At 42.5% G+C, this 23,322-nt stretch overlaps 1 protein-coding gene across 3 annotated transcripts; it reads right to left on the bottom strand.

Annotated features, from left to right (window-relative positions):
- Positions 1 to 60: 60 nt before the first annotated feature.
- cacnb4a (calcium channel, voltage-dependent, beta 4a subunit) lies at positions 61 to 22,017 on the bottom strand. 3 transcript variants are annotated; one of them, XM_047047797.1, is made up of 14 exons: positions 21,955 to 22,017; positions 20,542 to 20,625; positions 9,129 to 9,248; positions 8,545 to 8,667; positions 8,199 to 8,326; positions 7,580 to 7,656; positions 6,735 to 6,754; positions 6,163 to 6,243; positions 4,215 to 4,273; positions 3,886 to 3,995; positions 3,622 to 3,773; positions 3,189 to 3,284; positions 2,798 to 2,983; positions 61 to 2,553 (listed from the first exon to the last, which is right to left on the bottom strand). In XM_047047797.1, the coding sequence occupies exons 1-14, from the start codon at positions 22,015 to 22,017 to the stop codon at positions 2,290 to 2,292; spliced, it is 1,563 nt and encodes a 520-aa protein (XP_046903753.1). In that variant the 3' UTR covers positions 61 to 2,289. The 3 variants fall into 3 exon arrangements, with proteins under 3 accessions (XP_046903753.1, XP_046903754.1, XP_046903755.1); XM_047047798.1 differs by lacking the exons at positions 20,542 to 20,625; positions 21,955 to 22,017 and adding an exon at positions 16,507 to 16,824 and having other exon boundaries at positions 8,160 to 8,326; XM_047047799.1 differs by lacking the exons at positions 20,542 to 20,625; positions 21,955 to 22,017 and adding an exon at positions 16,507 to 16,801.
- Positions 22,018 to 23,322: the final 1,305 nt, after the last annotated feature.

Here is a 23,322-nt window from a genome sequence, read left to right as displayed (position 1 = left end):
TCGATTAGGAGCATGCCCTTTTAATGGAAAAAAATTGACACACATAAATAGCTATCCATCCAACAGAATTAGGGAAATTTATTACAATACAACTGTAAATTGGCAGTACAAACAAAATCACTTTAATGCAATGCATTGGTCTCTCACAGACAGTTTTCAAAGGATTTGAAATCAAATCATTGCTTGCTCTCCAGTGTTATTTAATCTAGAATTACAAATAAAAGAAACATATTTTGGAATACTGATGAACCAGCATGTTATCCAATTTCTCCTGATCTCCGATTGACCCTGATGAAATGTCAACTACAGGTAGTTGTCAATCACACACAGTACAGTTCTAGGAGACATTCCAAGGCATGTTCGGTCCAAAGAGAAACAGATGCTTTAAATTGACAGTTTGTTATAGTTAATCAACCTCTGAAGTTTGGTCACATTCACTGAAAATGCTACATGTGAACAGGAACAGCAGCCAAACAATGCTCCATAGCTACTAAGAAATACATATAATTTCTGTTCATAGGTGGAAAAAGCTATAAATAAGTATAACTAACCTGTATCATACAGTAAGGACAATAAGTTCCATCTGCACTTTGTAATACAAATAAAATGTTGGCTGATATTGAACTGAAGAAGTAGGCTACAGTTTTTGTAGAAAGCAGTGTCTGTATTAAACTTCATGCCAATTCAAAAGATACAGTAAAACATATGTTCTGGATGACAATTATCATATATTATTATGTAGATTAACCAAATAAACTATTTTTAGATTATTTAAAACTGTTACTAGGTGATAGGGATAGTTATTTAATCTGCAACATATTTCTTTACAAGCAGAAGTGATCATCAGAGAATACTGTTGAATACTTTCACATAAAGTAAGCTTCAAAATGCATGAAGAGGAACTAAACGGCAAAGCTATTGGAAGACTTCCAGGCAGGAACAAAAACCCACCGCATTTTGGAATCATGATTCATAATTAGTACAATTGAGTTGATTCGTGTGCAGCAACCAACTGTGAGTTCAACAATATTTGAAGCTTTTTTCCACCCCTTTTGTCTTGACTAATTTCTATTTCGTAATGACTTTAACATATGTCACTCACTAGCAAACCCTTTTTCTATTGTCTGATCCAGCCTAACAGACATACATGACATATTTTAGCACTGGATAAATGCATGGCATATTGTATATTGAAAAATAGACATGCTGGCATGATCATCCTAAACCAAAGCTACATAGATATTTCTATTTTGCAAAATAGGACCTGTGTTCCCTGCTCCAACAGAGTTAGCCAGCCTTTACTTATCAGAGGCAGCTTAAAACTGGAAGCAATATTCTGACAATCAAAAATCCCCCTCATTGGGAATACTATTCTGCTCTGACCACTCACATACAGAAATTCTTTAGGCAATTAGATTCAGCATGAATTACCCCACATGTAATGCTCAGGTTGAACGTGTATACTGTAGTTAAACTAGGAGTGAAGCATATTCCTTTGATACGCAATGACTTGAAATACTGTAAATGTATATTAAAAAATTATCCCACTTTCCTAAAAGAGACCAAGGTAAAGACCTTGCTACTAATATTGTTCTCTATCCTCAAAAATAAAGTTTTGCCCTGATGTGGGACTCCAATATCACTCAAAAGTTTAATTGACTGTAATTAAAATTGTGACCCTCCCACCCTCACCCCCACCCAAAAAATCAGCTAAAATCACTGGACATGTTAGCCAAACAGAAACTTCACTTGTTCTGAAAAGCGGGATGCACAGGACTGGAAACACGCACATCCAATACAGTTTCAAACAACTTAGTTAGATTATTAAAGATGCATTGCCCTCTGCTGTTTTCAGCTCCTGGATACAACGTGCTAAGAGTTTCCACTGTGCTGATCCCAGGACACTTGGTGCTGGAACTGGGTGAGTAGGGGAGGGAGGGAAGGGGAGGGCAGTGCAGAAGTGAGCCCATGGGACAGTAATAACACCTGTCCCACATGGGTACTCCTTCCATTCAGCCACAGGACTTCCCAGTTCAGGCATCCCCCCTAAACAATGATCTTTACAAGACAAAAGGATCCCTTTCAACAACTACAAAAACGATATGTTCCCAGATTGGATTTCCCAGATGTCCCGTAGGAAGCAGTGCCAGAGGGAAGTGAAGTGCTACACTTTAGAAAACAAAATTGGCACTGGAGCCTAAATAGTTGCCCCAATGTTGTTTCAAGGAGGGGAGACAACGGGGCGGGGCGGGGGGTGGGGGGGTCAATGAGGTTTTATATGGTGTCCACTCAAAGCCTGTGTCTGGAGTCTTGACTGTAGCCCCCAGGGGAGCCCCTATTGCGGTGAGGCTTATAGGAGTCCTGGTAAGGGTCTTGGTAGTCTTCCTCCTCTAGGGGGTAGTGGTCTCGGCTCGGCATGGACCCAGAGGACAGCCGGTTGCAGCTCTTGCGTGTCCACTCATTGTGGTAGTTCTCATCTGAGGGCATCAGACTGCGCCTTTCGATGGGCGTGTGGTCTTCTTGTGTGTGATTGCTGTTCCTGTTTTTTTGGCCCTGTGCATGGGTGGATAGATAGACACAGAGATCTCAGTCCCCTGATCACATTAGTGCTAAACTGTGTTAAGCATAACCACAGTGGATGCGAAGCCTGTAAAAGTAGGATACTTATGTATTAACACACCGTTTATTTGAATTAAATAGTTTTTACTCTTTAGAGTGTGATAATATTGCACACACGGTAGTAATGACAGAGATGTTTGTAACACCCAAAATAGTCTCAATGTGTAGGTTGGTTTACCTGTACACCAGATATGGCAGTGGGGTATGGGGAGAGGGCAGTGGAGCCCAGGTTACGTCCCAACAGAGGGTTGAGGGGTGTGCTGAGGGAGGTGTGGGTGGCACGCCAATAGGCCTCAAGGTACTCTGCCAGGTGCTCGCATGCATCCTCCAGCTGGTTCTCATCCAAGATGATGTCAAACATCTCCTGATTGGGAGAGACAGGAGAGAATGTAGCTTCAAACAGGATAAGAAAGGAGATAGAAGGGATGAGTACGATGCAGATTGTAGGCAACGGTAGAAAAGAGGTAACTTGAGTAACGTTCAAAATGTTTGAATACTTCTTCTTTCTGTCACTTGTATAGTGGTTAGGAAGACAGTGCGCCATTTGTTAGGGTTGATAAGATGCTTACGGGAGGGCACTGTGCTAGCTTGTCTGCTGCTACAAGCTGCACGTTCAAGTGTTTACTCTGGGATTTCCCCCTTGATTTAATCAGACGCTGCAGGACCTGAAGAATGTGAACAGACCAGAGGTTATTTCACCACTATCCTACAAAATCTATAAAAAATATATAATTTTCTGTTTTCCATAAAGCACTTATAATACTTTTTAAGTTTTTGATGTAAACAATTCAATGTTATGCAAAACAAGAGGTACTCTTCCCTCTATTTAAATTATTACAATACAGTACAAGGGCCTTTTGCCTGTTTTAGATTTTGAACTACATTCCACAGGCCACTAATAAAACAAATGTAAAGTTTTAACCAGAAGAGGGCAGCAACCTTGACTCACGGTAAACCAGAAAACAGTACAACCCCAGAGAACAAGTGTAGTCTGTGAGTTACCTTAGGGGAGGACACTTTAACATGGACAATGATGGGGGCTAATGAGGTCTTTATCAGCTGAGCTGGGTGGTTGATTGTGTCAGCATCCAACACCACTAGCTGTAAGGACCTGGCCAACTCAAAGATCCTCTCAATCTCACTCTGTACCTCCGCTGTTGGAAAGAAATGACAAACGCTGTCCATTATTTTCATAAAAGACAGATTTGAAAGACAGGTATGTATGTTGAGCATTTCATTGACAAAACAAAGCCATCCTTGTTTTACCTAGACTGGACCTGGTGTTGGACCGCTCTATGATGGCCCTCTTGCTGGGGTTGTTTAGGACTGACCTCTTAGCCAGAGATATGTCTGCTGTCACCCTTGTGATGGATATCCTGACATGGAAAAACATTAGTTGAGAAACTTTATTTGGAACAGTCCATTTAGTTAACATTTTGTTTTATATAAAGCCTGTGCTAACTGGGGCAGTGGAATTATTATATGAGCTGTGTGCCTTTTGGTTGTATGGTGAGATTGTATACAGGGATATGATACTGCAGAGTTAACACAACATATATGCATTATCTAAAGAGAGTGAACTCCCAGCTCCTCACCTGCCATCAAACCTGTGCTTCAGGAAGTCAAATAGTGCTTTCTGCATCATGTCAGTCACCTGCATATATAGCCCAGGTAGAACCGGTGGGGAGAGGGGAGAGGCAGAGCAATACGAGATCAGATAAGAGGCAAAATATAAGAAACAGGCAGAAAGGAACAACTGCAGCATGATTTGGTAAAGATGGTATCAATGATAGGAGTAAGACATAAAACATTGAAAGAAACACAGGCTACCTAGCAATCGCCTGTCCCTACTTGCCCCAGCCATCACTGTCCCCAATTATTTCTTGTTTCCCTTCCACAATTAAGAAGGGCCCAATTCTGTTTTCAGTCCTGCCAGGATGAATAACACACTTTGCAGAGCTAATGGTTCCTCTCCACTTCACTCCAGAATTAAGGGTTACATTTCACAAGATTATTAAGGCCTACAATGACAGGTGTCATAAGGACCAGCGCAAAGGTGATGAATTGAGGCTATCATTGGAAGAGTCCCCAAAAAAACTTTGGTCGAAAATAAAACTCTAGTAGAAAATGATTTAGAACTCATGAGAACAATAGAAGTCAATGAAGGAATTTTGTTCTAATAACATTCTACCAACATAATAAGCAACATAACGCTGTTATATTGACAAAGAAAACGGATGGGACTATACATTACGTACTTCCCAGCAACACACTCTCTATCCAGCTGGGGATAGAAATACAGCGGTAGAGCGGTAACTACAGATCACGAGGTTGCAGGTCGAATAACTCCCCTGAAAGTCGCTTTGGATAGAAGTGTCTGCTAAATGAATGCTTTCCAGATTTGATTTACAATAGTTGGATTGAGTCTATGAGTGTATCTGCCTGATGCTGTTGCATGCACTTGCTTCTTTTGACTGTAACATTGAGTGACAGCAGAACCCTGTACACAGTAGTCATGTCATGGACCATTTTCCACCAAACGGCTACTGAGAAGAAACTTAGGCTGCAATTTCACACCAAAGATACAAGATACAGTGAAATTCTATCAACATTGTCTTGACCTTAACATGCATTAAATGTGTGTACATATTGCAGGCCTTAATCGGCATCATTATTATGTCAAAATATCTTGTCTCTTTCCTCCAAAAAACATTTTGTTTCCCCAGATTTTACACTGTCACACACAAAGATAGGGCTAGCTTTGTTACCATGAGAACTAGCACTAGAGGTAAAACATATTTAGGTTCTTCACATTTTTTTCCATACAACATTGTAAACGACAACAATGGTTATACCAACTACTTACAAATCCATTGATTAAAATCATAGAGAAAACTTCCAATTCCAACAACGAAATGGCTTTTTCAAATGGACAGATTATATGAACAAGTTATGTGACCATGTAATGTATAGCAACTGCAGTGTATTTTCTGTTTCTAATTTCAAACCATGCTCCACTTTTGATACTGACGCGTTTTACCCAGAAGGTTGTTACCACGGCAACACAGAGAGGAGATGAGGATTCTGTGATGACTCTGGCTCCCCCCACTTTACCCCATTCCTGCCCTGCTCAGCTGACAATACACCCCATCACTAGTTAACACTGGCTGGCTGGGTTATGCAGTGCTGCTGATAGGCACACGCCTTAAATGAGGTAACGTGAGTTGATTGGTCTGCAAAAACGGGTTCATGTTCAAGGTGATGTCTTTACATCTTTACCTATTTCCCTTCAACCAACCACCATGAGAATATTCTCAGTATTGATTCAACTGGAGAATCCCATAATTGTCCCTCTAGGGCATGGCATACCGTCAAAAGTCACAGTTGCTCTAAAATGAGTTTTGACATCAAAATCATCACCCCAAAATAACCCCAAAGAAACAAGTGAGGAGATTGTATGAAACTTCATTCCAGTGGGTCTTGAAGGAGACCTTAAAGGAGTCTGTCTGAGTCACGGGGTTTGAGATGGGGGCAGTGACCTACCTCATATCCCTTCAGGGACGGTCCTACTAGGACCACTGGTCTCATGGAGGGCACCACGTCATAGGGAGGGATGTTCTCTGCCTGGAGAGGACACACACACAAACACATACAACCACACACATACACGCACACACACCAACACACACGCATACACACACATGCACACATTGTATACACGTACAGTATATCCATTGCTATCAAGCTGCAGGAATTCAGTCTGCTGCTTTAAACTTGCGATTCTGCCTTGTTGTTTAGACACAAACATTGATCTAAAAAAAAAGTTGAACTATAAAATAGCACACACATCATGGTTATAGGTGATATTTTTTACTATGTAGCCATTAGTGTTTGGGTCTCTCAAACAGTTTACAGTAACTGCCCCCATAAGAGTATATGGTAATAAAGTGACTCTTAATGCATCTGTAAAAAACAGATTTAGTTACAAATGCAAATCTGTATATGAAGACAGACTTGCCAGTCTTTTTCTAAATAAATTGTTCATCTAGACTGAATTAAAAGTACGATAAGTTCACTTTAGTATATTAATCAAATTAATGAACAGACACACTCACCACTTTCTGCTTTTGTTTTCCTAAAAAAAAAAAAAAAAATCTAATCAATATATTTTAAACGAAGAAAATGCATCCTATAATAAAGCAGCATATATGCATTTTGACATGTGTCTTGCTTGACCTGTATGAGTCAAAAAGAATTCTGCTATCAACTTGGAAATTGATAGGGTTGCTAACCTTATTAGACTCCGCTGACAACACATTATATGCACACAAGACCTTGTTATTGATTACAGTTTTATGGCCTAAAAAATGATGGAGTGACTAATAGCAAGCTACAATCATGCTACTGAACAAGGTAGTTACAAAACACAACCTTTTAAATAGTCAAGGGGAGACAAATATCCACAAATAAATGAAGTATCAAATAAAATGTATGTACAGTAGGCCTATACATTATATTAACACTAGTGGTTAAAAATACTTGATTTATTTGTATCTATTCCAAACCTTCCTTTGCAGGGTTAGCCATTGAAAGACCTGAGGTTTTTTCGATAGATGCCATTTATTATACACAAAGATTTTTTTTTATTGAAATGAGGACAGAATTATTCACATCAGACAAACTATCTCGTCACAATATTAGGATTTACAGACATCTTTTTGGACAGTTCCCTGCACAGATATCAGACATCATCCTGAATGGCCAAACAGCCTCCAAAAGCAGAGCCTCCTTTAGGGTGTTTAATCGTAAGAGATTATGCCTACTGCATGTCTGGGAAATGGCCCAGAGAGGGAAATTCACCCTCTGAATTCTGTTCTTCAAGTAGATGATTCCAACTTCAATCAGATGATTCACAAATAAGTTGTCTTGATCTACAGGCTGGCGCAGTGCCAGGGCTCACCTGCAGAGGTGGGGTTGGGTTTGAATGAGCCTGAGACCATGTCTCCTAGACTGGAGGAGGAATTCCCACTGGACTTACTGCAGAGGCACAAAACCATAACAAAAGGCAGAGTGAATGTGGAGCACGGACAATCTCATCAATCACACCCCAGCCCGCTGCTACGAGAGGTCACAAAGAACACTGCATTCATGTTAATCAGGATATATTTACCCAACAATGACACATGATTGACATAAGAAGTGCAGGTTGCTTCTTGTTAGTGGCATAGATTGACCAGGGATTACAAAGGGCTGCAATAAATATGCTGTGGCGATGCTTGTTTAACTCATGAGCGGTGTTCTTGGAGAGGTTAGTTTCGATGTGTTCGAGAAGACGTCATACCCACTTTTACCACAACTGGTCAAATCCTCACCAACAAGAGGCCAATCCGGACCCATTGTCTTTTGAAGTATGCAGCACAGAGTTAATGCAGAGCTTACTAACAAATACTAATAAAAAACTGCCGATCAATGATGAGACAGACTCCACAGTCTCGGTTCGACCCCCCCCCCCCAACACACACACACCCTTTCTGCCTTACCCCCTCCATCGTGCCTCTGCCCCCATGCCTTCCACGTACCCGTGGAAACGTCCTCGCTTCTGCTCCTGCTGGAGACGGATGTTCTCCAGTTTGAGAGGGCTGGGGATGAAGCCGGTGTCACAGCCCTCCTTCACCAGGCGACCGATCCACCAGTCATTGCTGTACTTCTGGAAGCAAACAAGACCGAAAAGATAGATACCGTACCTGAACAATTTACACAATAGCTATCAAAACACAGTGAATGACAATATTTTCCAAAGTACAAAAGCACAAAGGTAAAAAACAAAAAGTAAAACCACACTCGGAGACAGTTGAAATCCCCACACAAACGATTCGCTTGAAAGCAGCGTGTCGTTTGTTGTTGGAAGAGCGCAGCACTCGGTACCTCTTTGATGTGCAGGAAGTCCTTGGCATCAAAGGAGATGGCTGTCCCAGCCACAGGGACGTCCTCATCCAGGGCTCCACAGTAGCTGACGTTCGTCTTCACAGCGAAGGCCACTGCTTTGGCCTGGGCAAGCACAGCATTGGAGGCACAAGACATTCTGAACTACGCCACGTGTCGAAGTAACGGATGTATGATGTAAAAGCCTAAACGTGTGCGATGCTGAATAGGGGCGTAGTGACTTCAGGGGGCCTGTTGAAGTTTTCCTTGTTATAAATGGGTGAGAATGTGGGTGCATGGCGTGAGCTGTCCCGAGTACGATGTGTTTGACCCTCCGAGGGCCAAGCTGCAGCAGATGTAAGTCAGCAGAGGTGAGTCAGGTGGCTGAGCGGTTAGGGAATCGGGCTAGTAATCAGAAGGTTGCCGGTTCGATTCTAGGCTGTGCCAAATGACGTTGTGTCCTTGGGCAAGGCACTTCACCCTACTTGCCTTAGGGGAAATGTCCCTGTACTTACTGTAAGTCGCTCTGGATAAGAGCGTCTGCTAAATGACTACATGTAAATGTAAGGTACAGTGTTGGAGCTCACCTTAGCCCTCTCCAGCTGCACCGCCGCCTGCTGCTCCTTCTCCTGCCGGCCGCTTTCCCGCTCCTCCTCCAGAGACACATCTGAGTCAGATGGTCGGCTAGTGTAGGAATCAGCTGAACCCTGCAGGAGCACAGGCTGTTAGTCACCAGGCGAGGGTAAACATTAGACACAAGGTACAATTTACAGTATACCGTAACACGTAGGCCTATAACCCTAACCCAACACACAACAGTCCTTAGAAATGGTAGAATTCCCAGTAGGACTATAAAGCCTATGCTTACAGTAGGTAGTTAGAACACTACAAACAGTGCATGTCTGGAGATATGTAGTAGTGAGTGAATGAGTGAGTGAGTGAGTGAGTGAGTGAGGACAGTAGTATGCAAGTTAGGAATTGCGTGAGTCTGTGAGAGAATGAGTATATGAGTGAGTGAGAGAATGAGTATATGAGTGAGTGAGTGAAAGTCAATGAGTGAGTGAGTGCATGTGAGTGAGTTGTGGTAGTGGTCCAGGTGTGTGGCGGGGGCGTGGAGGAGAGGCGCAAAGATGGCTGTCCGCCTCTCCCGACAAGATCAAAGAGAGTGTGATTAAAGCTGACAAGCCGGCGTGGCGTCAGGGCTCCCAAATACAGAGAGGCTTTTTTGTAGCATGCCGAAAAGGGAAATCTAGTTGAAGTGATCAAATTGGAAAGCGCATTAACTCACACACAAGCACACACACACATTTAGACTGCAGAGTGTGACTAAACAGAGGCTGGGTCAATACAACATGATGAGAAGAGCAGAGACGAAGAGCCCTAGGCAGATGTCTTGGGCTCCACTGGCAAGTAGGAGAAGGACTCTTCACCACAAAGCAACACATCTAAGACCAAGTGTTGGCCTTAGCACAATGTTAGCAAAAGGATCTCATCTCATATCAAACAGAGCACTGTTTTCAAGAAAGAGGACCTGAGAATAAAGCTTTGAACCTGAAATCAAAAGGTTCCACATGAAGCACAAAAGGCCTGATTAACCTTGCGGCTCTTGAACCTATAATAATAGGATTGCAGACCTCCATTAGGCAGATTCGCTATTCTGTATTAGAAGCTTCCAGATATATTAATCACACTACTGTTCTCGAAAATTTAAATGGGGAAAATATGAATAATCCAAGGGAAATTACGACTATCTCCGGGGCTCACCTTAAACAGGCTCATAGTGTAGGAATGAGATTGTAATTCAGGCATCCGCTATTACATTACAGTAGAAACCAAGGCATTATTGTGTCCAAGGCCCCCCAGAAAGTGTGTACTGGTCTTTGTGTGCTCCACTGGCACTCCCCCCCACCCCCCCTTCAGGCAGAGCCAGTCTCATGTCATTACAATCAGAGGAGCTGCCCCCCTACCCTCCAGCAACCAAGCCCCCAACACTATCCCTTATTAGCCACGAGTCAGTGGCTGCTGGGAAACAGAACCAGTACAACACCCACCCACAGAGAAAAAGACAGAGATAACAAAGTGATCTGTGAGAGAAAAAATACAAGACACAGAGAGATAGAATGAGACAGATTGGACGGAAGGATGGAAGTATAGACAAAAGATTCTCCAGAATTTCAGATTCGGAGAGGCACCACCACCACAGCTCAGTAATGCCTAGATGCCCAGATGCCAGCAGCAGCAGCAGCAAACTGAGGCTGCAGTGAGGGGGTGGAATCCGGGTAGTGGGGGGTGGGGGAGGGAGGTGGGGGGGAGGGACTCTATTTCGAGCCCCCTGACGAAGGTGCTGAGAGACATTAGCGGTGACGATCTCATCACATCCTCAGCATGCAGCGGCTAAGCTTCTGATGCCACCAACCAATAGCTGTCTAGATAGTACCTGGCAAGGTGGATAAGTCTACTTCCTGATGTCTGTTATTCCTGACAGGAGATGGAGAAAGGACACCAAGTTCCAAATACATTCTCAACTGCTTTGAACTATTAGACCGTTTGTGAGCTTTGCTTTTCCCAAACAACAATTCAATTAGTTCAGCAGTGCTCTCTGCATGAAATATTTAACTCTGCAAATAAATGGAACAGACCCAGACAGGTGGACATTACAGATAGAGGACTTTTACCAAATCCGTTCCGATAAATTTGAAGAACGTTAAACATCTAAACATGTAGAGTATAAGTGGCAGTTCAGCTTTCAAGGAATTCCCTTTTCCTTCCTTCCTTTTCCGAGTTTCCTTGTTTTGATGTCAGAGACTCCTCCACCACCTGTACCCTCTGACCTGACCTGTTCAGCAGTTACACAAGGACTGAGTGATGAGAGCCCCCATCTCTACTCCTGCTGACGTCAATATTCTGTCTGATACATCATCCCTCTGACTACAACCTGCACTCTCTCTCTCCCTCACTCAGTTCTTTACTCCGCTCTCTTTGTCTCTTTTGGTCCACCTCTTTCTTTCTCTCTCTACCTGTTTTTTATTCCTGACTTACAGACATAGATCAGTGACACTGTTGCCATCTTCTTTGGGATTCTGCCTCGATTGATTCAGTGTCTTCATTTCTCCAAACAATGAAGTGATCATTGATAAGTGATAATCATCAAAGAATTACAAGCACTTCATATATACATTTACATATACAGTATATGAGCAACAAATGGAAAAGTGAAAACAATGAGTCATGAAATATTGTGAATGCAAAGTAAATGCTGAGATTTTATGAGGTATTTGTCCATTTGAAAGAACATGAATGAACACGGATTTGTCCATTTGAATGACGGTACATGTTCTTTTCTTTCCGTCTATCCCTCCCTCCCAATTCTACACTTCCCTTTCCCTTTCTCTCTTCCTTTCTTTCTCTCTACCTCTCTCTATCTCTCTCTCATTCTCTCTCTGGCCAAGGGATGACTCGAGACCCCACATGCCTCTCCCTAGCTCTCAGCTGTTGAAGCGTGAAGACCAGGGAGACATATGTATCACCGGTGACTACACACATGGCAAGCTTGGCCACAGCACTGCCATCACACTGAAAACCACACAAAGACAAGAAACGGATTAAAAGGCTCAAGCTGACTAGTACATTCCTTACATTTGTTGACTATCCAAAATGCTTTTGTAAGATAATAGGACCACCAAACGCGTTTTTAATATAATAGTCGGAAATGATTGATGAAGGAACAGCGTTTAATTAATTGTCATCATTCATTTACACAGCCTGTACTTGGCAGACCGGTTTTTTCTTAGCATGTAAGTAGAGGTTTGCACACAACAGTGTTTCCTAACTGCTCTGTCAGACACTGAGTGTATGGTATCACTCCTGTATGAAGCACATTAGCAGTATCACAGCCAGCTGGTTTGCACTCCCGGTATTGCAGACTCAGCCCTACTAAGGAAAGGCAGGCTTGAGGAACATGGAGCCTCAGCACAAATGTTTACCCAACAGATGATGGCACAGTCGCCCCAAGGGTGCTGCCAACTAGTCCTTTCTATACAACATGCCATTAACAGAGGGCCAGGGGCCATTCAATCGAATGAGCGTGGCTGTATTTGCAAATGTAACTTCAAGGAAATGGCATGGAGATTTGACGATGGTTGACACTGTTTTATTTCTCTGAGAAATTAGCATTAGGCTTCACCTGAGCACAAAGAGCCACACGTGAACACATCAACGTGCACATATCATGGACAACTCCATTCACACACACGTATGCATGGTGCATAGGTGCATTCTCTGCTCACGGGAGCAGAGAAACATGCTTACAAAGGGCTGCATGACAAGAGGACCAAGGCATGATATATTGCTTTACATTCTGCCCGATACAACCATTTATTTTCATGGAGTAGTGTTTCCCTGTGCAATGCCTTCTCATCCAGTTAGAATCCAGACCCACTTTCACAGAGGAACAGATCCTCTGCATCACTGCCTCCTCCGGTGTGATAGGTCTTCAACTACTCTACAATAAGACTACAATACCTTTAAAAGCATTTGTGTGATCACACCACTGTAAATAGTGGTATTATGTCCCTTTATAGTGGACAATATTACAGTAATACACTAGACAATTCGAAAATGGTCCTGCAGCAAAGATGTGTTACGATACAAACAACTGTTATTTACTGTAAAAGGATAGTGTTGTTAGGAAAACAGTCTGGATTTTAACCTTTAAAACTGCGTCAGCCCATTAATCTCATACCTGGCCTTTAGCTCCGACACACAAGTATTATGTTGTTTGTCAGGATATTCACCTCAAAACAAAGAGCAGGGAAACTAAATTCGGAGCAACACATGTGATATCATTAACTCCTCTACACAGCTGCACAGAGTGGGGTGGGTCTAAGGCATGCAACACTTATTGAAAATAAATCCTTAAGTGACAACAATGGGCACAAGGCCACCACTATCTACTACTATCACAAACCTTCATCCCACGACACAAGCACACACACAGACACACAGACACACTTCAACCAACTCCACAATCCATGTTCCCACTAACACACTGACTGGGTTACTAGTGGGTCCGTTATCTGAGTGTGTCAGGGGCCCAGGCTAGTGTCCATCACACCACACTCTGGTCTTATCGCCCCAGACGCCTAGTAGCACTCAAACGACCCTCACAGCTGCACCCCAAATCCCCCTGCCCCCATGACCAATCTGATCCAGTCAGATATTGAGTTAAACGTTGTTTCTGTTGAATGGTCAAGTATCTCTGTGCATCACACTGCCATGGGAAAGATCTCGCCTGATTTCCAAGATGACGGGCGTTGTGTAAATGGTAAGTGAAATGTAAGAATATGTTGTTTATGTTTTTTCTTCACAAAAAGATGTGTGTTACTATCGTAAACAACAGTTCTGCTGAGTGGGCAGGGATGGTCTGATTCATCCATCAAACTGTACGTCACAGTGTGTGAGTCAAGTTGCAGTGCTTGTACACACTCTAGCCAACCACAGCCTGGCTCCTGCCTCCACTGCAATGAAAAATGCCATCATGTTTCCTGTCCTGGCTCTCCAGGCACCACAACAGATGACATCTCTACATCACTGTCTCAAAGACAAACAGGCTAGCATCTTCCTGAGCAAACTGGAAAGAAATGTTCTGGTATTTAGATGGACGATATCTAAAGTACACAGACAATATTATAATCTAATAGGGTTTTGGTTGCCCTTTGATCATGTTTTGATACATTTTAAGGTGCGGTAAAACTCCCTACCTGATCACCATCAATGAAACCATTAATTAAACTCCCTATAACCAACAAATGAAAATTAAATCACTTCTAAAAATAATGTAGGTTTGAAGTGTGTGTGTTCGTTGTGTCTCCGCAAACTGGTCACTTGCTGGTCATAGTTTCACTTCCTATAAAGCCAGCCACTCAGTGGCCTGAGATAAGGGCTGATAATAACGTAGAGCCACTAAGAGCTGATCGGATGCCAGAATGAAGGTTAGTGCAGCTGCCAGCACTAAACTAAACTAACACTGCCATACATTCTCAACACTTAGTACTGTATGACAGTTTGTCTAAAGACAAGTATTAAATAGCTAAAATGCACTGCCATCTGTGGACTTGAAACGGGCGTTGTTTGACATTTGTATAAGAACTGGTCTAATTTAACTCTGCTCTGTAGAGATTTTAGATTTAGTATCAAGCTGACAAGGCTTGTTGCCTTGCAGTGAACCTCCCCCTCCACAATGTAGAGATGCTGTATTAATGATTCAATAACACTACCTCCCTACTGGGTTGCACACGTTCACAAAGGAGAGACCGCATTTAGCTTTTGCAGCACTTTCATGGAGGTGGCAGAAAACAATGATTTCCATCACATACTGGTTAGGTTCAATGGGGCTGGCGAGCCATTGGCTGAAGGGGTAACAGCCCAAATCTGATTGGGGTCCATAAATAATTGAGAGGTAGCAATTAAGCTTGTGTTAGCTAGAAATATAGTTGGTAATAAATAGCGTAGCTCATGTCTAGCCTTTGCAGAGCACCTTTTGTTATCTGTCACAGTGCAAATGTATAACCCTTCAGTCGAGCGTATCTTGTATTAAAGGCAAACAAAAAGACCAAATTGGACCTAATTGTCTATGATAATGAAATGCTAAAACTATACACAATCATGAGGATCAGATAGATCATCTCTGATATCCCCTTTTCCAATAAATAACAAGAAAGAAAGAGAGGACTGGAAGGGACAGAGGGGGCTTGGAGGAAAAGAGAGAGAGCTAGGTATGTTCATGTTCAGCTCCCTCCTCCTCCTCCTGTCCACACAGCTCCTACGTTTTATTGCCTTTGTAAGCATTTCTCTCAGCACTCAAACACAGGTTTCTGGTGCTGATGCTCATCACATGTCAGAATAAATCTTGGTTTGTCCACAGCAGAAGATAATCATGGCTGTGTGTACACGGACACTTCAGAGGGATTCATTTTTATGTCTGTGATGGACATGATCTACAGGGCTGTTTGTCACAGTCAGACACACCCGACTGCTGTAGCATCACAGTGTCTAAAGTGAAGCTTGTCAGTGCTTGGATTACAAGACTAATGGCCCTCGGAATTTTACACCTCTGTTTGAAACAATGGCAGATGAGATAAGATTAGTTAGGAGTAGATATAATTAGCACATATCTTAGATTGGTTGTGTGACCCATAGGGGTGGGTCACACAACCCCTTACTGTGAATGCAAAAGAGAGTTAGTAAGGTACTGTCCCTTTAAAACAAAAGGAAATTCAGTTCTCTGTTACAAGAAACTACTTAATGATACATTAAGTAGCCAAGGATGGCTGGTTCTCTGCTATACTGGCCAAGTATGCGCACACACAAATAAAAAACACATATACAAGTAACCATATACACATACATACTCACCCACCCACACACAATACACACACATACTGTACATACACATGCACACACAAACACACATACATGCGCACACACTCAGTTGCAGCATGTTCACTGGCTAATCAGTCAGACACAGACATGATCAAGAGCACTGTCCAGATCAGTGGATGTTCAGTGATATGGAATGTAAGTTTTTTTTTCAGCCTGTTTTTCTTCCGTGGCATTAGACAACATCAGCCTTTGGAGAGAGAGAACAGTATCATTTGGGAGAACGAAGAACAGGTAACTCTAAGACACATGTCTCTTCCTCTCCTTCTCTCCCATCCCCCCATCCTCCCACCCACTCCCAACTCCCCACAAGAAAGCCCAAACCAACCAAAGACAGAATCCCATGACCCTACTCCCAATCCTTAGAGTGTGTATGTGTGTGTGCGAATGTGAGAGTGCACTTGTCAATACAATTACACAGGAGGGAGAAGCATTAATCCAGAGGCATCTAACAGTGTCACAATAAAAAGCATGGTACAGACAGCTACAACTGCTTTCCCCCCTAGCCATCCACAACCCCTCACTCACCGCCTCCGAGTCTTCAAATCCATGTAGGTACAAATTATCGTACATGGAGGTTTGATATTCCAGAAAGCACCACTTGATGAATTAAGAGTGAATGATGGAGCAGCAGAGCATCAACGCCGGGGGATTAAAAATCCCTCTCCACATAAATCCTGAACGTGGAGCCCTCCTGTGTTTTGCCTTCCCAGTGTCTGTTGGACGTTATTGCCCCAGAGCCTAGAGTGAGCTCCTTTCCATCACAAGGCAGCCTAGCTCTCTCCGGAGGCTACACAGACCTGGCATTTTATCTGCCTCCCAAATACAGAGCAGGAGAGCGAATCCCTTCCTCAATCAGAGGCTGATGACAACGCAGGGAGGCAGCCTTCTGATTGGCTGCTGGCTGCTCCAGTTCGCTTAGACACTGGTGAATAAGGAAAGGGATGGGAGGGAGGGAGAGAGAGAGAAAAAGAGAGAGACGGGGTCTAAAGCTTGAGAGCATCGTTTTCTGTTCATCTCTGAGGTACCCAATGACAACATGTATTTGTCTGCTAGTCTCATGTCATTTGCTTAACTGCCTCTAAATCTCTTTCTGGCTCTCTTTCTGGCTCTAACGGGAGTGTGTGTTTGCGTGTATGTGTGATCATGATGATACTGACCTAAACACTAAGATTTATCGACAACCCCTCCTCTTGCTGTACCCTCTCCACTGCGACATCACTCATGCTCATTGCTCACAGCATACCCAAAGGATGTCATAATATCTTCATGAACCCAATGGGACCATACAGCAGCCGTCTCCAGATGCAGCAAAGACCAGGGTCACGGGGCTTTATCAAAACCTGGCCTCAGATACTCCTCCTAAGCCTTACAGATCATGACACATTTTCTTTTCCTTGACGTATTCCCACACAAGCCATGTACTGTATTTACGTAGTCTTTCATTGTTTGAGACACTTTTACTTGATGACTATATGGAATGAGATGGAATATGGTGCGTATTCATTAATTAAGGGATTTGGAACTTTAATTAAGGGAAATCGTTTAATTGGAAACTCTGCGTCTTTGACCGTTATACGAGAAATGCTGATATGGAAGAGCAACATTGCCCCCTGCTGATGAGGAGACTTACAGCAGGTGCACTTGGCCACTCGAAGCTGAGCTTGCTCTGTAACCCTGCCAGCAGAGCTGGGAGAAACAGAGCCTTGTGGATGTCCTGAGCCGGGGCACCAACGGGCAGCCTCTCTACCAGGGTTATCTCTGAATGGTTGTGTGTATGATCTTTTTTTCTTTTTTTATCTCGTTGTTTATTTAGATAACCGATAACCTATGGATATGATATTATAAGTAGTCATTTCTAACTAGGCATTGTTTGTTTTATTCCAATCCAACACTACAAATAGGACATACCGTTGGTCACGTCTAGACATTCAACCCAGTATTTCTAGCTATCTAACCTGACAGTGTGACCTACAATGTGACATTTATCACAGAGAGCTGATTTGGAGATATGACTTTGTAGAGGAAAAGGTCACATAGTGAGGGAGGTCACTAAATTGAGCTGTTGCTGTTTGGAGGGACTGACTGGTACTTGATGTGTGAGTGGGTGGAGTGTGCTGTTTGGAGGGATTGGATGGTACTTGATGTGTGATGAGGTTGTGGAGAGTGCTGTCGCCAAGTCCCATTCAGTGATTCATGTATTAGCTGCTTAGGTGTTCGGTCATGTGACCTACTGTACATAGGAGGGATTAATAATATAAATCCGCCCTTCTATTCCCCATAGAAAACATCAGGTTAAGTGGATTTCTTTGTTCAATTAATTGTGATTCAGAAATCTTCCCTCAGCCAATGGCTTTTCAGCTGCACAGCTGAGACTCACTTCACCAATTCACTTACTTTTCTAAATATTTCCTGTTCTCTTCTTTAAACTAACCTTAGAAACGCCAGAAATGAATCAGGAACCACATGATATTTGGGTCTGAAATGGTCACTGCTCAGCCCAAGTCCCTTCCAGGTCAGCCACTTAGGTCAGCTACATGAGAATGACACCAGGACTCTATGTCTAATATGATACGTACAATACAGTACCTAGTAGATAATTGAGTATAGTACATTTCCTCAGGAGTTTAAATTAAAGCTGTTCTTTAAGAGTTGTCACACTTTTAGTTGTTCTTGAATAGGCCTGGAGGAAAGCCATGGATTACTTGGTGAAAAGCTGAAGGGATCCAATGGTTTATACAGAAATACAGAACTACCCAGCTAGCAAATAGCTGTCTGAGTCCCTGACTCTCAAGATAGAGCTCAGGGAAACAGGCAGAAGACAGTTTGGTTGACTACATATACCATGAAGAAATGCTGAACATATCTGTCTACTGGAATTGAATACACACCATCTGAGGACACACTCAAAACACCATCTGAGGAAAGAAAACATCTTCTCATGCCTGACACATTTTCTTTTTCTGTCCAAGAGTCAACAACATGTGGCGTGATGCGCGCCTCTGTTGTCTTCATTAGCCTGTACCAGGTAGCACGTTCTCTCTTCTGCTCATCTCCTGCCCTCCTGGAGAGACCAGCTCTTCAGCTCCAGTAGCAGTGAGAGAGGGTTGTTGACTCTAGTCTAATAAACACGGATGTACAGAATAGTCTGACTAGAGATCTTTTTATGGTCGACCATAAAAGCTGACAGTTTCTGACATGTTTCTGTGATCATCCTCCTTGCCCCTAATACTGTACTTCAGCTAACCCTTCAGTAAATCCGCACACTGGAAAGATTCACTTGACACTTTTTACAGATTACACTTTAGACTTCCCCTGCACTGTTTTATAAAGGAGAGTAAGGGTTGTCACATCAGCTATGTTAAAGGACCAGGGGAACTTGACTGCCAATCAAACAGCTGGGCTCAACCCCTGATTTTGAACAAGCGCCGTTGCTATGGATACCTAACTGGAATCAAAGAGCTCAATCAGCAGGCACTCTGCTCATCTCTCCACCTGATGATGTGAAGCTGATCATGACCCTTAAGTTGTGTTTGAGTGAGTGTGTGTAGAGGTGTGTGTCCATGTGTATGTGTGTATTTGTGTAAGTGTGTGCATAAATAAGTGTCCTGTGTGTCTTTGGCCTCTTTAAACCCGCTGGGACATGAATGCTTTGCATGCAGATAGATTTCCCACAGCGACTCTTGCATAATTAATAATCATCATGAGGGAAAATCACTGGATAAACAAACAGGAAGCTAAACCATATTCAAGTCCTTAATCAACATTTTGATGACAATGTGTTGGTTGAATGGTGTACTAGATACAACATGGCATGTGGCAATAACATAAATAACCTGACATACAGTTTGCAAACCATTTCCACAAAACATTCCCTCATTCTTGATGTGACCTACTGTACATCTTTATTAAGACAGCCTTATGGCAAATATGTCAAAGCAATGTATGCACTGTTACATAAATGATCAACAAACTAACAGTTGGTGCAATGTTGGAAATAAGGAAAAGGTCTTAGAATTGACCAACAAATATACTGCCCTAATTTGAGAGGCTTTGATCTGTTCCCACAGACACGTTCAGCGAAATAAATAAAAAGACGCACAAAAGATGGCCAATAACATTCAGGTGTCCCAGTGTTGTTGAAAAGCCTGGCTGCAGTTTCCTTGGAAACCCATTAGTTGGGAAGTCACAGTTCAGACAGGGTCCCCTCCATTTTTATGGAATAATTATCTTACACATAATGCTATATCATTAGCATTGTTACAGAGTTGCTTAGAGGCGAAGAAAGTGCAGCCAGAACTACCCAGATAGCCCCCTGTTCACTTCTCCATGGATTTTACATGACTGACAGATAATTCAGTGGTAGCTAAGTGAATTGTTTGAATTAATTCTCCCTTTAGGTTTAAATATAGATCATTGCTGCTGCTACCACAGCAGTATGCTGTTGATGTGTCAAAGATGCAAACAGAATGTCATTATGCTTTCTGAGCTTTGAACCTTTAATAAACACGGAGGACTTAATGACAGCTTGTCATTTGGGACAGGGGGACAGAATGTTCTTACTTGTCTGAGGATGAAGCTGGTGGAAGTGGTGCTGCCATCGGATCTCTTCAATCTGCTGCGTCTGGAGTAGGTCCCTCTGTTACCCTGGGAGGGGGGGGACACACGGATAACACACACACACACACACACACACAGAAGTACCCACACAAACACCCCACCAACACACACACACACATACCAGGTTAGTTTTACTATCCTAATAAGGACCGACAATTAACTCTTAAAATTGTGTTGTACCTAACCCCTAACACTTAACCCTAACTTTAACCCTTCATGAAATGCTACCCCTTACACTACTTCCAACACTAAGCCTAAAGCCCTTAAAACCCCCTACAAATAGCACTTGAAGTGGTTGGGCCCAAGAAAATGTTTCTGCAAGGTCAATTTTTGGTTTGTTTACTATCCTTTAGGGGACAATACATACACACACATACAGTACAATCTGCAGCTAAACAAGGGCACCTTGGCCCACAGACTGAGGTGGTGGTTATGATGCATTGCCTGAATAAGAGACTTTTCAGAGCATCTATCCTGTGTTAGTGATGTTTCTTTTCCTCCGCCCACCTATAAGAGGGCATCATTGGGCAGCTGATGTCCAAGTGTGACACACAAACAAAAACACACATATATGTTCTCCCATACACGCACATGCACATCACATCTGTGGCCCCACAGAGCAGCGTGTCACAGGCAATTCCCTCAAACCAGAGGAACACCAGAGGTGTCCTTGTCTGAACCATCCATACCCTTCACCGTCAACATCCCACAGTGCTTAGGTGGATAAAGTCATGGAAGCATTGCTGCTGTCACAGGAATGCTGTCATAGGGATTTAGGATGTCACGCACAAGTGAGAGAATTAAAAGAAATTCTATGTTTGATCAGTTTGTCTTGTCAAGTGTATAAAAACGATGGTCCTGTTTTCAGAATGAACAGATCAGATTTTCTACTTGTACTTTAAAAAAGCAGCACATCTAGGTCAGCTTTCCCCTTCTTAAATGAGTACCAGCTCAACTGATGAATTATTAAGCACCCTTTTTCAAACCATTCAACTGAAAGCCCAGTTTCCCAATGACCAGCATTATTACCAGAGGTGAGAACATTTTAAGCCTACTGTCCATAGGCAAAAATGTGTCCTGTGTTATATTTAACAACAGCATGACACTTTTATTGGACATGTGATTTAAAATTTAGTTAAAAAATAAATATATATATACATATAAATAAATATATATATATGTTAAAACGAAACGAGAGTCGACCGTGATTAGAAGCCTTGACCCACTTGCATATCTCTACATATATATATATACTGTATGTTTAAAGCGCATTGAATTAGTGATTAGAGTTCGATTTCGAAGAGAGGAGACGAGAAGATGAAGAGAACATATGTTTTATGCGGATCTTTTGCCTACCTGAAAAACAGGCTTTTGTAGCCCGTCGCCAACACCGTGACGGGTGTATATGTGTCGGGACATTTCGGCCAGTTCATCTGTCCAGGGGGGCGGCTGCCGCTCTGTCCCAGTCCACTGCAACTGCTGCGGGCATTGAACCGTTCGCTCCAGCTTTGCACCGTTAGTTTTCACACAGCAAAACAAAAAAAGAGAATCGCTCTACTGCTCCTTTGACAAATATATAGAAGGCTACTACTGAAATAGGACCAGGATCAGCGCGTGTTCAGCGGCAGTGCAGCTGCTGACGCTGTATGCTACAGATGTGCACGCGCAGTAGCACACTCCCCCACCGCTCCATTATTGACAGAGTGCACTCCGTGCGCGTTTTCTCTCCAGCCAATTCAGTTTGGTCTTCTTCAGATCTTGAGTTAATTTTGACGCATTGCTAGATTGCTTTCTTTGTTCCTTTCAGTCATTGACATTTCTGCCAAGTTAACATTTAATTAGATTTATGAGATTACGGTGTGGGTCTAAGTCTCTTATGTGTACAAATGGACTGGTTTGACTGTCCATTTGTGTCCCACATTCGATACAAAAATCCCCTTTATGGTAGAGCCTAAGTCCAGCAGTAGAGTGCTAAATAAAATATAAAATGATGCATTGGATCAGCATTTCAGTCTAAGCTTTGTTTGTCAATCAACTCCTAAAGACTAGGCCATTGACCCTTTTCCTACAGTAGTGGCTTCAGAAATCGTCTACAGGGATTTATCTGCAGAAGTATAGTGCAGTTTCTGAAAAGTCAAGAGCAAGAATCATAAAAAGTCTTGATGAATAAAACATTGTGTCTCCTAGGTAACGATTACTGTGACAGGCCGCCCATGCGTCATTGATCTCTGGTCAAGGCTTCACTGTGGGAGAGCTGAGAGCTGTATGGGTGGATGAAAGGTGATAAGAAATTATTTTTTCAGCTTGAGTGATTAAGTAACCTCTGATTGACCACTGCTGTGTTAACTTCCTCGGCAGGAAATTACATAATATGGGCCAGTTAGGACTCATCGGTCCTCAAGAACATGTTCTGTTTAGTGTTGTTCTATATCAAAATACTTAAAATGTCTGTGGCATACTTTAAATAGAAAACAACATGAAAACCTAATATGCCTAAATGTTTCATTTTAAACTTTAATTTCCTTCACTTATATTAGCCCAATTTTATTTGCAAATAGCAAATCTTATTTGCCCAACCCCTTCCTTTTACAAATTATACTGTTCACTACTGATTGTAATCTCAATTAACAGATCCCCTTTTCACCATGTTACATTTGGCATCATATTACAATATGTGTGAAAGTAAGTCTATATCTAGGAGTCCTGAAAACAAATTCAATGCCT

The sequence above is a fragment of the Hypomesus transpacificus genome, chromosome 23 (assembly GCF_021917145.1).
Source record: "Hypomesus transpacificus isolate Combined female chromosome 23, fHypTra1, whole genome shotgun sequence".
Lineage (NCBI taxonomy): Eukaryota > Metazoa > Chordata > Actinopteri > Osmeriformes > Osmeridae > Hypomesus > Hypomesus transpacificus.
The sequence above is the reverse complement of the archived record's forward strand: the minus strand, read 5'-3'. Positions and strand labels throughout refer to the sequence as shown.

Coding starts and splice junctions, on each gene's coding strand:
- cacnb4a (XM_047047797.1), bottom strand. CDS start 22,017: ATGTCCCGACACATATACACCCGTCACGGTGTTGGCGACGGGCTACAA. Junction 4,274..6,162: donor CGTCCCTGAAGGGATATGAG/GTAGGTCACTGC, acceptor CTATATATGCAG/GTGACTGACATGATGCAGAA. Junction 3,285..3,621: donor TTAAAGTGTCCTCCCCTAAG/GTAACTCACAGA, acceptor CACATTCTTCAG/GTCCTGCAGCGTCTGATTAA.